Here is a 16956-nt window from a genome sequence, read left to right on the forward strand (position 1 = left end):
GCTGGCCACCCGCTAACAGCACTTGCCCCTACAGTCTGTTACAGGCTACCCGGGGGATCTTTTTTTGTGCCTACGTGTGTGTGCGTGTGTTCCCGTGTGTATCTATGTGTATGTGTCTGTCTGTGTGTGTGTGCATGTCTGTGTGTGTGTGTATGTCTGTGCGTGCCACTAAGAGGTGGGGCCTTACCATCAGCCCCACCAAAACTAAGCACCTGCCTGGGTATTTTGTACCATCGGACACTCCACCCCCACAACTCCCAATCGGTGATGGGGCAGTAGTGGAGAGAGTGGAGAGTTTCCCATACCTGGGCAGTGTGCTTATGACCGGCTCCAGTTTAACAGCAGAGGTCTCACTCCGAATCAGTCGAGCGGCAATATCTTTTCATCGGTTGCGTAACGCTGTGTGGAAGCTACCTGGTCTGTCGCTCCGCACGAAGCTTCAAGGTTTTTCGGCCACGGTCATTCCCTCCCTTCTCTACGCTTGCGAAACGTGGACCCCCCTAGTGGAGCATCTTCGCCGGTTGGAAACATTTAGGCTCGCCTGCCTACGATCCATCCTGGGTTTAACCAGGCTGGATTGTGTGAGGAGCTCACAAATCCTTGAAAGATCTGGGCAAAGTCCCATCGGTGAGCTCCTCCGGCAGGCAAGGCTGCGTTGGCTGGGTCACGTAGCCCGCATGCCCTGCCACCGCATGCCGAAACAGCTTTTGTTCGGCCGGATCGAGGGGGCTAAACGGGCGCGGCACGGGCTAGAGAGGAGATGGAGTGATGTGGTACAGGAGGACGTGGAGCTGAGTGGACTTGCCGATGACTGGTACCAGCGGTGTCAAGATCGGCCTCTGTGGAGGAGGCTCGTGAAGGACGCTGCTACTGGGCAGTTGGAGGCAGTCGCCCTCCAGCAACAACGGAAGGCGGAGGAGCGACGCTCACAACAACGAGCGGAGCGCCGGGTGGCTAGAGCACAGCAAGTTGGCACAGTAGGGGGCACAGGTGGTGCATCAGCCAGTCATCTCGGTCATCTCGGTCAGTCGACCCGTGGCACCTGGGTCTGCCCCGTGACCTCCTGCCAGCGGGCGTTCGACACTTCACGTGGCCTCAAGGTGCACATGGCCTGGCACAAGCGTCGTGGTGACGTCACCACCACTTAGTGGCGAATGGCGGTTGCTGTTGTGTGTGTGTGTGGACTCATCATGCCCCTTCCGACAAGCAAGCCATCATCGGGACTCGAGGTAAGTGAAAATCAAACAGATTTCCTTCTATCTATGTTACTTTATTTCGTGTTCTATTTACTATACATTGTTTATTACAGTGTTACATGCAAATGGACAATATTTCTGCTTATTTATGAATCTAACAAAGCTTCCCTTTCATTTTTTGCACCGTAACACATTTCATAATACTGGACGTATGGGCATTTAAAACAGTGCATTCTTGTGTTTCCGACTTACGAACTGCTCGACTAACGATCGGGTCTCGTGAACGGAACTTGTGCGCAAGTCGACGGCAGACAAACCCCCCCCCCCCCCACTACTACTATACTACTACTACTATACTACTACTATACTACTACTACTATACTACTACTACTATAGCCTTAACGGGCTGCTGGAGCAAGTGCTGTTGGCGAGCAGCAGCGATACCAAAATGTCTACACACCGCACCACGAACTCATTTAAGGCCGAGTCGCCCTAGGCGAATCCCCTGCAGGGACGGGTTCAGATGTAGGATCCGTCGCCGACGTTGGCCGTCAGCGGACAACCACGTGCTGGTGCTAACCACTGCGCCACCGCTCCCACGCAAGAGCCCACGTGTGTACAGACACACACGTGCACACACGCAGAGGCATAGACATATACGTACACACAGCCGCACGAGTAAACCGACCTTGACGGTGCTCCCCCGTGTGTAGCCTGTGATAGACTCTTCGCGAATACCTATTAATACCGGCACGGCACACGAGGGGGTGATGTGGCCACGACTACGCCCGCCCGGCCGCTTTCATCTCCCCAGGGGTGATGTTTACACACCTCGCCAGCAGGTACTCGATTTGAGGCCGAGTAGACCTGTGGGATGCCCAGACGCAGTTGAGATATTCGTCACCGATGTTGGCCGTGAGGCGGGTCGAGCTCGAGTCGCGCCCCACGTCAACCACTGGGCCACCGCTCCCCACGCACACACAAAGACAAAGACCCCCCGTATAGCCTTCCACAGACTGTTGGGACAAGTGCTGTTAGCGAGCACCTATGAAGTTCGGCACGGCACACGAGGGGGGGGGTGGCCAACACCACGCCCTTGTGACGATGTGGACACACCGCACCGGGTTACGCATTTGAGGCCGAGTCGACCTAGAGGAGGCCCAGGAACGGTTTAGATATTCCGCACAGAAAGTTGGTGACCGTGAGCGGGACTGGAACTCAGTCGCCGGGTTTTGTAGCGCAGCGCGCCAACCCCTGCGCCACCGCTCCCTCTCGAAGATAAAGACCCCCCCCGGATAGCCTTCTCAGACTGTTGGGGCAAGTGCTGTTAGCGAGCACCTACAAAGGCCAGCACGGCACACGAGGGAGTGTGGCCAGCACCACGCCCGACCGCCTTTGTCTCCCCGGTGCCGATGTTTACACACCGCGCCAGGTGCTCGTTTGGTTCGTAGAGTCGTCGCACCTGAGCGTCTGCACACTCAGGTGCGAATTGGGAGGCAGCTCGCCTGGAGAGAGAGAGAGGCGGGAGATCACGGAGAGGACTGCCGCTCAGCTGCCCTGGAGGCAATTACCCCCCCCCCCACTCTGTCCCCCCCCTTAATGCAAGTGCTGTATGCGGTGGAGCGGTGGCGCAGTAGTTAGCGCACTGCGCCATCACGCAAACTGGCCACCCAAGTTCGATTCCGATCACGGCGGGCCAGCGTGAGCGGGCGAGTGACATCCGAACCGGTCCCGCCACCAACGGGTCCCCCCCCCCAGCCCCCACCTAACCGACCCGTGCCGACCAGCGTGGTGAAGTATGGTCAGACGACACCCATGCCCAGCGCGGCGTGAGACGCTCATCGCGCAGCAGTGGATTTACAAATAATGGAGATTTATTATTTTTGTTAAGTGGCATTCAACGCGAGTCTGCGCGTGCGCATTCCGTGTTGCGACGACCCTTCCGTGGCTAGCGCAGCGAGTTCGACTCCGGGCCACGTCCAACAACAACAACAGCGGCGGCGGCGAGTGATTCCAGGAACCGAGGTGCCGCACCTCGCCCAGGTCGACTCGGTGTTAAAAAAATCACCACCCGGTGCCGAGCATGACACATGAGCGCTGGAGGGGGCCACGCGGGGCCGTGGTGGAGACCCTCCACCCCGTCGTCTGACAGCACTTGCCCCAGGAGCTCGCTAAAGGCTATACGTGGGGGGGGGGACCTTTGTCTTTGTGAGCGCTCGCGAGCGACAGACGCCCGCGACTCGGCCAGTCCCGGCGCAATGCAGGAGGGGACACGGGGGGGGGGGAGTGTCACGGGCTGATCAACTCGTGACTTCGGCACGGGACATTGTGGAGGCTTAATCGGTGAGTCGATGTGCAGGCCGGAGGAGGAGGAGGGATAGAGTCGGGCAGCTCACCGGGACGGGCATTGCTGTGGTACGCATGCTCCGTGTATGTTGCATGTATGTACGTATGTCGAACTTCTTTCGCACCGTACGTTGCCAATCGAGCTAAATCGGAGGTGCGGACGTGTGGACAACAAACTAAACACACAAAGCCGTTGTAAAGAAATGAGTTCGTCAATCTCGATGATAATGCTGCTTTAAAAGTGCACACAGCTCCGGTGGCTTCACTGATACGGGATGTGAAGAGCGTTCCAGACGGCCGCAAAAGCAGCGCGTCTGAAAGCGCCACGCGACGACCGCTGTCTTCGTGCGATGGGCAGCAGCCACAAGTCGCTGCTGCTGCTGAGCGGAGTTGGCGTGATGACGATGGTTCATCCTCCTTGACAACATCAGCGAGGGCGCTTTGTGTGTGCGCTTCATTTGCGTGGCGAGCGCTTTTGTGTGCGATTGGCCCGACCCCGCGACGACGTTTTAGTTCGGCGAGCCCGAGGCCAATGCACCTCGGGGAGCTCCGCACGGATCTCCGGCGCGCCGTCACGACGCGCGCCACATGATGTTCTAGACGCCGCTGCGGCCTGCTCGTGGTGGTGGTTGTTGTTTTGCCAGACGTCCCGTAGAGTAGCGCAGTTTCAACGACACTACGCGGCACGCCAACTGTGTTTTGGTGGTCGTGGTGGTGGTCGTGGTCATGGTGGTGGTGGTCGTGGTGGTGGTGGTGGTCGTGGTGGTGGTGGTGGTGGTGGTGGTGGTCGTGGTGGTGGTGGTCGTGGTGGTGGTGGTCGTGGTGGTGGTGGTCGTGGTGGTGGTGGTCGTGGTGGTGGTGGTCGTGGTGGTGGTGGTGGTGGTGGTGGTGGTGGTCGTGGTGGTGGTGGTGGTGGTCGTGGTGGTCGTGGTGGTGGTCGTGGTGGTGGTCGTGGTGGTGGTGGTGGTCGTGGTGGTGGTGGTCGTGGTGGTGGTGGTCGTGGTGGTGGTGGTCGTGGTCGTGGTGGTGGTCGTGGTGGTGGTGGTGGTTGTGAGACTACACGGTTGGCACAGCGATCAGCGCGCCCTGCGACCTTCAACCTGGTGATGACCTCGGGGGGAGAGGGGAGGGGGAGTTCGATTCCTGGCCGCAGCAACATCAGTAGCGAGTGATATCTCACCGCCCCCCCACCACCACCACCCCGTCCCAAGTGCACACTAACCCGAGTGGTGAAGCATGTGCAGACATTCTCTATCGCAGCACAATCATCATCGTGAGTAAATCGACGTTAATTAAACACGCACCCTTCGTTTGGCTCCGTGCGGCGCGAATCAAGTTCAGCATTCGGTGCTCGAAAGTCGGTTCCTCGGGTTAGATCGCGAAAATAGAAATGCGTCGTATTGACGACGAGTTAATGTGCGACTATTGAGATGATTGCTCTGCTATAAATGTCCACGTGATCAGCCACTTTGTGAGCTACCATTAGCGATGGCCAGGTCGCGTCTGAAAAATAAGTTCATTTACTTTCTAAGATTAAAAAAAATTTAATTTATTTGCGTATATGTTTAAGTGACTTGTTTACCTTCCCTATACTTTGCACTCCCATCGTGGACATTTGTCAAAGAGCTTTATAGCTCATCGGATTCTTCCAGTAAGAATACATCATTTGATTCTGTGTGCCAGAGAGATTGTGTGTGTCATCTCTTCATCAGCTGCGTAACGCTGCCGTGTGGAAGCTACCTGGTCTGTCGCTCCGCACGAAGCGTCGGGTCATCTCGGCCACGGTCATGTCCGCCCTTCTCTACGCTTGCGAAACGTGGAACCCTCTAATGGAACATCTGCGCCGGTTTGACACATTCAGGCTGTCCCGCCTACGATCCATCCTGGGTTTAAACTGCAGGCTGGAATTGTGTGAGGAGCTCACGGATCATTGAAAGATCTGGACACAGTCCCATCGATGAGCACCTCTGGCAGGCGAAGCTACGCTGGCTGCGTCATGTGTCCCACATGCCCAGCCACCGCATGCCCAGGCAGCTTCTGTTTGGCTGATGTGGTACGTACAGAAGGATGTGTCGCTGAGTAGACTTGCCGAAGACCGGTACCAGCGGCGTCATTATCGGCCGCTGTGGAGGAGGTTCGTGAGAGACGCTGCTACTGGGCAGTCGGAGGCAGTCGCCCTCCAGCAACAGTGGAGTGCAGAGGAGCAACGCTCACAACAACGAGCGGAGCGCCGTGGCGGATAAAACGCAGCGAGTTGGCACAGTGGGGAACAAGGCAGGCGCATTGGCCAGCCATCTGAGTCGGTCGACCCTTGGCGCCTGGGTCTGTCCTGCCAGCGAGCACTCGACACTTCCACGTGGCCTCGAAGTGCACCTAGCCTGGCACGAGCGCCGCGGTGACGTCACTGCCACTTAGTGGAGAATTTCGGTTGTTGTGTGACACTGAAACTGCGGGGGGCTCGCTACCCTACGAGTTCGATTCCAGCTCACGGCCATCAACCTGCGCTGACGATTATCCGAAACGGTTCTGTGCCTCCCCTAGGTCTACTCGGCCTCAATTGAGTACCTGCTGTAGCGATGTGTAAACATGGCCACTGGGGAGACAAAGGCGGCCGGGCGTGGTGACGGCCACACCCACGCCCTCGTGCGCCGTGCCGATCTTCATTAGGTGCTGCTCGCTACACAGCACTTGCCCCAATAGTCTATGAAGGCTATACGGGGGATCTTTGTCTGTAAACCTGGGACGCTTACGCCGTGACACTGCGTGTGTGACGGAGCGTCTGCAAGTCGAACTTCGTGAATGTGACCTCGAGTGTCGGGCGAGTACCTGGTGCGGTGTGTAAACATCGCCGCTAGGGAGACAAAGGCGGCCGGGCGTGATGTTGGCAGGCTACTCCCTCGTGCGCCGTGCCGGCCTTCATAGGTGCTCGCTAACAGCACTTGCCCCGTGTCTGTTACAGGCTATACGGGGGATCTTTCCACTAGATCGACTCAGCCTTAAATATGTACCCGATGCGAAGTGCAATCATCGCCACTCGGGAGACAAAGCCCCCCCCCCCCGCGGGCGTGGCGCTGACGACCCCCCCCCCCCCTCGTGCGCCGTGACGGGCACCTCCACGCAGCGCAACTCGCTAACAGCACTTGCCTCCAGCGGTCCGCTGAAGGCTACACGGGTGACCTTTGCCTTTGCTGCGACAGCCCAGCAGCAGCGAGAAGCGCCCCGTGCCGCCGTGCAAGACGCCAAAACACAACTTACAAACAAAAGGTAAAGATCCCCCGTGTAGCCTCGAACAGGCGGCAAGGGGGCAAGTGCTGTTTGCGAGTGGCACCGATGAAGGCCGGAACGGCACTCGAGCGGGGTTGGGTTGAGCGACACCACGCCCGGCCGCCTTTGTCTCCCCAGTGGCGATGTTTACTGCACACCGCACCAGGTACTCATTTGAGGCCGAGCCAACCTAGGGGAGGCCCAGGACCGGGTCAGAAAATCGTCACTGGGTGTTGGCCGTGAGCGGGAATCCAACTCGGGTCCGCCGGGTTCATTGCGCAGCGCGCTAACCGCTACACCACCGCTCCCCACACCAAAGAGACACACACACAGACACGCACGTATTACACACAGACAAAGCTCCCCCGTGTAGCCTGTGATAGACTATCAGCGAGCACCTATTAATACCGGAAGGGCACAGGAGGGGGCGATATGGCCAGGGGTGATGTTTACACACCTCGCCAGCAGGCACTCGATTTGAGGCCGAGTAGACCTGTGGGATGCCCAGACGCAGTTGAGATATTCGTCACCGATGTTGGCCGTGAGGCGGGAATCGAACTCGAGTCGCGCCCCACGTCAACCACTGCGCCACCGCTCCCCACGCACACACAAAGACAAAGACCCTCCGTATAGCCTTCAACAGACTGTAGGGGCAAGTGCTGTTAGCGAGCACCTATGAAGTTCGGCACGGCACACGAGGGGGTGGGTGGCCAGCACCACGCCCTTGTGACGATGTGGATACGCATTTGAGGCCGAGTCGACCTAGAGGAGGCCCAGTAACGGTTTGGAAATTCCTCACAGAAAGTTGGTAACCGTCCGCGGGACTGGAACTCGGTCGCCGGGTTTGTATCGCAGCGCGCTAACCCCTGCGCCACCGCTCCCCATCAAAGACAAAGACCCCCCGGATAGCCTCGTCAGACTGTTGGGGTGTCTCACGCGACACCGCCGCTCCACGCCAAGACAAATAACAACAACTCCACCACACACACTCTCACACACGAAGGTGTCCCCGCTAGGTTGCCTGAACGGGGATCTTCGTCCTCGTGTGATGGTGCGCCTGTTTAAATGTGCGTGTGTGTGTGACTGTGTGTGTGTGTGACTGTGTGTGTGTGACTGTGTGTGTGTGACTGTGTGTGTGTGTGTGTGTTTGTCTGTGTGTGTGTGTGGGGAGCGGTAGTGTAGCGGTTAGCGCGCTGCGCTACACACCTAGCGACCCGGGTTCGATTCCCGCTCACGGCCAACATCAGTGACGATTATCTGAACCGATCCTGGGCCTCCCCTATGTCGACTCAGCCTCAAATGAGTACCTGGTGCGGTGTGTAAACATCGCTATTGGGGAGACAAAGGCGGCCGGGCGTGGTGTTGGCCACCCACCCTTCGTGTGCCTTACCGGCCTTCATAGGTGCTCGCTAACAGCACTTGCCCCTACAGTCTGTTAAGGCTATACGGGGGATCTTTATCTTTTGTGTGTGTGATTGCGTGTGTCAAAGTGATTGCGTGTGTCAAAGTGACTGCGTGTGTCAAAGTGACTGTGTGTGTCTGTGTGTGTGTGACTGTGTGTGTGTGTCAAAGTGACTGACCTGTGTGTGATCGCGTACGACTGGGGTTGTGCAGAGGTCGTGTGGTGGGATAGCGCGCTGCGCTACCTGTGTGTATGTGCCGAGAACTTCTTTCGTACCGTACGGAGCACGAGGTAAACACGAACCCGGCGACGCGAGTGCGATTCCCAACACCAGCGACTATAATCTGAAACGGTCCTGGGCACTCAAACGAGTGCCTTGCGCGGTGCGTAAACGTCGCCACTCGGGGAGACAAAGGCGGCCGGGCGTGGCACTGGCCACCCAGCCCCTCGCGTGCCGTGCCGGCCTTCACAGGTGCCACTCGCTAGCAGCACTTGCCCCTACAGTCTGTTAACGGCGACACACGGGGGCAACTTTGTCTTTGTTTTTAGACACGCGTCAGATTGCCTGTGCGTGACTGTGCACGCGATTGAGTAGCCATGCAAGTTACGACTTCGTGACTGGGTGACCTTGTGGGTGCCCGGCTGGGTGCCCGGCTGGGTGCCCGGCTGGCTGCCTGGCTGGCTGCCTGGCTGGGTGCCTGACTGGGTGTGGAGCGGGGCCAATGCGTGTGCGACTTTTGTTTTATGCGATGGAGCAGCGGATCCACTCACCTAGGTGACCACCGCGTGACGCGAGTACTGCATTTGACCTTGTGTCTCTGAGTCTGTGTGTGTGTGTGTCTCTGTGTGTCTCTGTGTTTGTGTATGTCTCTGTGTTTGTGTATGTCTCTGTGTGTGTGTATGTCTCTGTGTGTGTGTATGTCTCTGTGTGTGTGTATGTCTCTGTGTGTGTGTATGTCTGTGTGTGTGTGTCTCTCTGTGTGTGTGTGTCTCTCTGTCTGTGTGTCTCTGTCTGTCTGTGTGTCTGTCTGTGTGTGTGTGTCTGTGTGTGTGTGTCTCTGTGTGTGTCTTTGTGGGGAGCGATAGTGTAGCGGTTAGCGCGCTGCGCTATGAAGCCGGCGACACGAGTTCGATTCCCGCTCACGGCCAACACCAGTGACGATTATCTCCCCTAGGTCTACTCGGCCTCAAATGAGTACCGCCACCACCACCACGACCAGCGCCCAGGCAGGTAGGTTGTCACTAGGGAGACAAAGGCGGTCGGGCGTGGTGCTGGCCACCCACCCCCTCGTGTGCCGTTCCGGCCTTCATAGGTGCTCGCTAACAGAACTTGCCCCTTCAGTCTGTTAAGGCTACACGGGGGATCTTTGTCCTTGTATCTCTGCGAGTCTGGGCGTATCCACGTGTGTTGTGAGTCTGGACGTATCCACGTGTGCGTGTCTGTGTGTGTGTCCTTGTGAGTCTGGACATATCCACGTGTCTGTGTGTGTCCTTGTGTCTCTGAGTCTCGACATATCCACGTATGTCTTTGTGTCTTTGTGTCTCTGTGAATCTGGACATGTGTCTGTGTGTGTCTTTGTGTCTCTGTGAATCTGGACATGCGTCTGTGTGTGTCTTTGTGTCTCTGCGAGTCTCGACATATCCACGTGTGTGTCTGTGTGAGTCTGGACATATCCACGTGTGTGTCTGTGTGAGTCTGGACATATCCACGTGTGTGTGTCTGTGTGAGTCTGGACATATCCACGTGTGTGTCTGTGTGAGTCTGGACATATCCACGTGTGTGTGTCTGTGTGAGACTCGACATATCCACGTGTGTGTCTGTGTGAGTCTCGACATATCCACGTGTCTGTGTGAGACTCGACATATCCACGTGTGTGTCTGTGTGAGTCTCGACATATCCACGTGTGTGTCTGTGTGAGTCTGGACATATCCACGTGTGTGTGTCTGTGTGAGTCTCGACATATCCACGTGTGTGTGTCTGTGTGAGACTCGACATATCCACGTGTGTGTCTGTGTGAGTCTCGACATATCCACGTGTGTGTGTGTGTGACCTTGTATGAGTATGAGTGCGTCAGTGCGACAACTGCCGTCAGTGTAACACGACAGACCGTTGGGGCGACACGGCGCACGAGGGGGGGGGGGGTGGCCAGCATCACGCCCGACCGCCTTTGTCTCCCCAGTGGCGATATTTATACACCGCACCAGGTACGTATTTGAGGCGGAGTCGACCTAGGGGAAGCCCAGGACCGGTTCAGCTAATAATCACTGGTATTGAACGTGAGCGGGAATCGAACTCGGCTCGCCGGGTTCGGAGCGCATCGCGCTAACCGCTCCCCCACCGCTCCCCCACCGCTCCCCACAGCGCGCTTTGCTACTGAAACCGGCGACCCGAGTTCGGTTCCCGGTCACGGCCACCAACACCAGTGGCGATTAGGTGAAGCGGTCCTGGGCCACCCCTAGGTAGACTCAGCCTCAAATAAGTACCCAGTGCGTAAACATCGCTACTGGGGAGACAAAGGCGGTCGGGCGTGGTGCTGGCCACCCACCCCCTCGTGTGCCCTGCCGGCCTTCATAGGTTCCACTCGCTACTAACAGCACTTGCCCCAACAGTCTTTAAAGGCTACACGGGAGTGGGGCTCATCTTTGTCTTTAGATGTCGTCATGTGCGCATCACACGGACCGCTTCAGATAGTCACTCGTCTCGTGGCCGTGAGCGGGAATCGAACTCTGGTCGCCGGGTTTGTAGTGCAGCGCGCTAACCACTACAACACCGCTCCCCACACACGACCAACACCAGCACGACCAGTACTACCACCAGCACCACCACCACCACCACTAGTATCAGTACCACCACAACCAGCACCTCCAGCACCATCACGACTAGCACCACCAGCACCACCACGACCACCACCACCACGACCACCACCACCACGACCACCACCACCACCACCACCACGACCACCACGACCAGCACCACCACAACCAGCACCACTACCACCACCACGACTAGCATCAGCACCACCACGACTCCACCACCAACAACCGCCAGCACCACCACGACCGCCACCAACCATCATCACCCGCACAACCACCACCACGACCACCAGCACCACGACCACCACCAGCACCACCACGACCACCACCACGACCGCCACCACCACGTCCAGCGCCCAGGTAGCAGGTAGGCGTCTCACCTTGGTGTAGACCCCCCACGACAGCTCCGTCTCGATCACCATCACCACGATGCCGAACATGCCGAAGATGAGCGCGTAGTCGCTCAGCCGTTTCCGCTTCTCGAAGAGCGCCCGCCGGAGTCCCAGGCGGTAGCCGATGTTGTGTTTTTTTGGTTTCTCCTCCTTCGAGATCGACACGGACCTCGACGAGGGCCCGGTAGCCGCCGCTGCTGCTGCTGGTGGTGGTGGGCGAATGGGGTTCGTCTGCTCGATCCTGCCACCTACGGCCGCTGCTGCTGTTCCACCACCAACACCACCACCACCACCGCCCGAGTCACCACTCGACACCACCGGCGACTGAGAAGCCACGAGTTCTGGCTGGAGTCTCTGCGCTTCTGGATCCTGGTTCAGACACTCGCCCTTCCTCGCCACGCTGGAGTTGCACATGGGCCTCATGACACCCCCGTTGTACCTGCAGCTGCTCATTGCTGCACCGCCGCTGCTGCTGCTGCTGCCCTTGGAGTTGGCGTTGGTGGCGGTGTTGGTGGCGGTGTTGGTGGTGGTGTCGACTGCCGATGCCTCGCGCTGCCAGCCAGCACTGCCGCCCAGACGACTTCTGCCAGGCGCGCCAGTCCTGCTGATGCCGATACTGCTGATGATGATACTGCTGATGATGATGCTGCTGCTGATGACACTGCTGATGATGATGCTGATGGTGCTAGTTTTAACGCTGCTGCCGATGATGCTGCCACCGATTCTCCGCCTCCGCCGCCGTCGCCGCGGGAGATGATGAAGGTGAAGGTGGTGCTGCTGCTGCTGCTGATGATGGTGGTAACAGTGACTGTGGTGGTGGTGCTGGCGGCGGCGGCGTTGCTGATGATGCTACGGGGCGCTGGGGTCCGACCCGGCGCCCGCATGATGCTCATGAAGCGACTGCTGCAGCTGATGATGATGATGCTGCTGCTACTGCCGCCGAGTGCTTCTACCGACCACAGAAGCGGGGCGAGAGATTTTCAATCGCGCTCCGGGTGACGGCGAACGCGGACAATCCGCTTCGGGTTTTTTGAGAGGGGGAATTTTTTTTTTCTCGGCTTCTCCCCCCCCCACCACTCGTCTATCCTCTCCGGATTTCCCTCCCCACCCCCTCTCCTCTCTCCCTCCCCACCCCTTCTCCTCTCTCCCTCCTCCAATCCACAATCCAGCGTCCACCCTCCACCCCGCAATCCTCCCACCTCCTCCCCCCGCCCTCCCCGCGCGCCTTCGCCCAATGTCGCTCCGCTCCGCGATGTCCCCGGGGCTGCCGCGCCGGGTTTTGTCGTGTTGTGTGTGAATTGGAATGACGTAATGAGGTGATGGAGAGAGCCGGACACGTGCTCAGGCGCAGGATGGGCGATTCCCCCCACCCCCTCCCCACCACACCCCACCCCCTCCCCCCACCTTAATTGGCCATTGGGAGCGGGCACGAGTAATGGATGACGATTATGGTAATTATGATGGTGGTGATTTTGATGGTGGTGGTGATGATGGTAATAGTGGTGATGATGGTGGTCATGGTGATCATGATGGTGGTCATGGTGATCATGATGGAGGTGGTTATGGTGGTCATGTTGATGATGGCGATCATGATGGTGATCATGATGGTGGTCATGTTGATGATGGTGATGATGATGGTGATCATGATGGTGGTCATGTTGATGATGGTGATGATGATGGTGATCATGATGGTGATCATGTTGATGATGGTGATGATGATGGTGATCATGATGGTGGTCATGTTGATGATGGTGATCATGATGGTGGTCATGTTGATGATGGTGATCATGATGGTGGTCATGATGGTGGTCATGTTGATGATGGTGATCATGATGGTGGTCATGTTGATGATGGTGATGATGATGGTGATCATGATGGTGATCATGTTGATGATGGTGATGATGATGGTGATCATGATGGTGGTCATGTTGATGATGGTGATCATGATGGTGGTCATGTTGATGATGGTGATGATGATGGTGATCATGATGGTGGTCATGTTGATGATGGTGATCATGATGGTGGTCATGTTGATGATGGTGATGATGATGGTGATCATGATGGTGGTCATGTTGATGATGGTGATGATGATCATGATGGTGATGATGATGGTGATCATGATGGTGGTCATGTTGATGATGGTGATCATGATGGTGATCATGATGGTGATGATGATGGTGATCATGATGGTGATCATGTTGATGATCATGATGGTGTTGATGATGGTGATGATGATGGTGATGATGATGGTGATGATGATGATGGTGATGATGATGGTGATGATGATGTTCTTTGGATATTTCGGTAAAGTCACGTAGATAGAGAAATTATAATAAAAAATAAAGTGAATAAAATAAAATAAAAACACTAATGTAGATTTTAGCCTGGTTCTTAATCGGAGTGAGTGTACTGGCAGTCTATAATGTAGACTGTAGCCTGGTTATTAAGTTTGGTGAGTGTACTGGCAGTCTATAATATAGACTTTAGCAATGGTTATTAAAAGGAGTGAGCGTACTGGCAGTCTATAATGTAGACTACTTATTATTGGTTCTTTCGGAAATGAAAAAAAAATGAAAATAAAAAAATGAAAAAAAATCACGGCGTTTCGATCACAACACAAGCGATCGAAAAATAGATTTTTTTTTCATTTGATTTTTATTACCGAAAGAACCAAGAATACGTCTACATTATGAACTGCCAGTACACTCATCCAGCTCAATAACCATGCTACAATCTACATTATAGACTGCCAGTACACTCACTCCGATTAAGAAGCAGACAACAGTCTTCATTAGTGGGTTTTTTTCATTTATTTTAATTTTTATTCACTTTATTTGTATCATTATTACTTTTCTATCAACATGACTTTACCGAAAGAACCAAAGAAAATTCCTGCAGTCACGAAAGTTTTGAGTCGGTGATGATGATGTTGGTGATAGTGGTGATGATGGTTATCATGATGGTGCTCATGATGGGTGTGGTGATGGTGGTGATGATAATGATCATGACCATGATGGTGATCATGATGTTGGTGATAGTGGTGATGATGGTTATCATGATGGTGCTGATGGTGGGTTTGGTGATGGTGGTGATGATAATGATCATGACCATGATGGTGATCATGATGTTGGTGATAGTGGTGATGATGGTTATCATGATGGTGCTGATGGTGGGTTTGGTGATGGTGGTGATGATAATGATCATGACCATGATGGTGATCATGATGTTGGTGATAGTGGTGATGATGGTTATCATGATGGTGCTGATGGTGGGTGTGGTGATGGTGGTGATGATAATGATCATGACCATGATGGTGATCATGATTGTCGTAATGGTGGTGATGATGGTGGTAGTGATAATGATGGTGATGATCATGATGGTGTTCATAGTGGGGGTGGTGATGGTGGTGGTGATAATGATGATAATGATCATGATAATTATCATGATGGTGATCATGATGGTGGTGGTGATGATGTTGGTGGTGATGGTGCTAATGGTGGTGATGCTGGTTCTGATGGTGATGTTGATGATGGTGCTCTTGGTGATGAGGTGTGCGCCGCTGTTGCGATGATGCGAGAGCAATGTCGTAGTCATTGGTTATTTAATTATCACCGTCGCAGTTATTATGATCATCAACACAATCACCACCATCGTCCATCACCATCCCAGCCATCATTACAATCACTATCATAATCTCATCATGTGATTATTGTAAACATCTTCCAAATCATTATCATCATCAGAATCCCATCATCATAATCATCATCCGAAACGATTTTCACAGTCATTTCCATCATCACCATCATCCGAAACGATTTTCAGTCATTCCCATCATCAGAATCATGATCATCATCATCCGAGACGATTTTCACAGTCATTTCCATCATCATCACCATCATCCGAAACGATTTTCACAGTCATTTCCATCACCAGAATCATCATCATCACCATCATCCGAAACGATTTTCACAGTCATTTCCATCATCATCACCATCATCCGAAACGATTTTCAGTCATTTCCATCACCAGAATCATCATCACCATCATCCTAAACAATGTTCACAGTCATTTCCATTATCAGAATCATCATCATCATCATCCGAAACGATTTTCACAGTCATTTCCATTATCATCTTAACCTCCCCCCACACCCCCACCACCCCCACCACCAACCCTCCCCTCCCTCGGAGACAATTACACACCAACCAGAGTGCTGATGGAGGTGCAAATAACATCCGTTACATAATCATCATCAGTACATCACCATGAATTGAATAGTTGCCCCCTTTATTTGGCTACGTACGGTGCAAAAGAAGTTCAACACACATCTTGAATACGATTCGCGGTCAAGTTGCCGCCTTTGTTTTCCCAGCGCCGGATGCTCCATACACAGCGCACCAGGTACTCATTTAAGGCCGAGTCGACCTACGCGGTTACAGATGTTCGTCACCGCTGTTGGTAGTGAGCGGGAGTCGAACTCGGGTTCGTAACGCAGCGCGCTAACCCCTGCGCCACGACTCCCCCACCCAACAGCAGCCGCCATTCGCCACGAAGTGGCGGTGACGTCACCACAGGGCATGTGCCAGGCTAGGTGCACTTTGAGGCCACGTGAAGTGTACAGGGCTCCCTGCGGGGTGCGAGCTCGCGGGACAGGCCCGGGCGCCACGCGTTGACTGTGATCCCTTCACGGCACCAACTCGCTGCGTTTTTATCGGCCCGGGGCTCCGTCCGTTGTTGTGAGCGCCGCTCCTCCGCCCTCCGCAATGTTGAAGGGCGGCTGCCTCCAACTGCCCAGTAGCAGCAGCGTCCTTCACGAGCCGCCTCCATAGAGGCCGATCTTGACACCGCTGGGACCGGTCGTCTGCTCCACGTGTTTCTGTACCACATCAGCCCCATCTCTTCTCCAGCCCGTGTTTAGCCCCCCGTCTATCCGGCCAAACAGAAGCTGCTTGGCCATGCAGCGTCTGGGGCATGCGGGCGACGTGACCCCGCCAACCGCAGCCTCCTCGCCTGCCGTAGCATCTCCCCCGTGATGGGGGGGGGGGAAACAAGATTCCTTGATTTGTGTGGACGCGTGTCGAATTTCATTCGCACCGTACGTAGCCAACCGTGCTCGTCGGAGGTGCGAGGGGAAGGAACGACAATCATTGATGTCTCCACCATCTGTGAGCTCCTCACACAATCCTCGGCGTCTGCAGGATAAACCACGCAGAGTGGGACCGTAGGCAGGGCCAGCCTGAATGTTTCAAACCGACTCCCCTACACACACACACACACCTACACACACACACGCGCACCTACACACACACACACACACCTACACACACACACCTACACACACACACCTACACACACACACCTACACACACACCTACACAACAACAACCGCCATTCGCCACTAAGTGGCGGTGACGTCACCACGACGCTTGTGCCAGGCCAAGTGCACCTTGAGGCCACGTGAAGAGACGCCTGTTCCCCCGGGGCCTCCGGCACAAGCTTATTAGTTACATATTTATGTTTAAGTCGTGGTTTCGTGGTAATG

General features: G+C 55.2%; 1 protein-coding gene across 1 annotated transcript in view; it reads right to left on the minus strand.

Annotated features, from left to right (window-relative positions):
- Positions 1–12383, minus strand: part of KCNN3 (potassium calcium-activated channel subfamily N member 3) — a 125026-nt gene extending 112643 nt beyond the window's left edge. Inside the window, exon 1 of the mRNA XM_078617114.1 lies at positions 11403–12383. Coding sequence (XP_078473240.1) covers positions 11403–11867 — 465 coding nt within the window. The 5' untranslated portion in view covers positions 11868–12383. The remainder of the gene's footprint in view (positions 1–11402) is intronic.
- Positions 12384–16956: the final 4573 nt, after the last annotated feature.

Source organism: Lampetra planeri, chromosome 53, assembly GCF_965212315.1.
Source record: "Lampetra planeri chromosome 53, kcLamPlan1.2.h2, whole genome shotgun sequence".
NCBI classification, from domain to species: domain Eukaryota; kingdom Metazoa; phylum Chordata; class Hyperoartia; order Petromyzontiformes; family Petromyzontidae; genus Lampetra; species Lampetra planeri.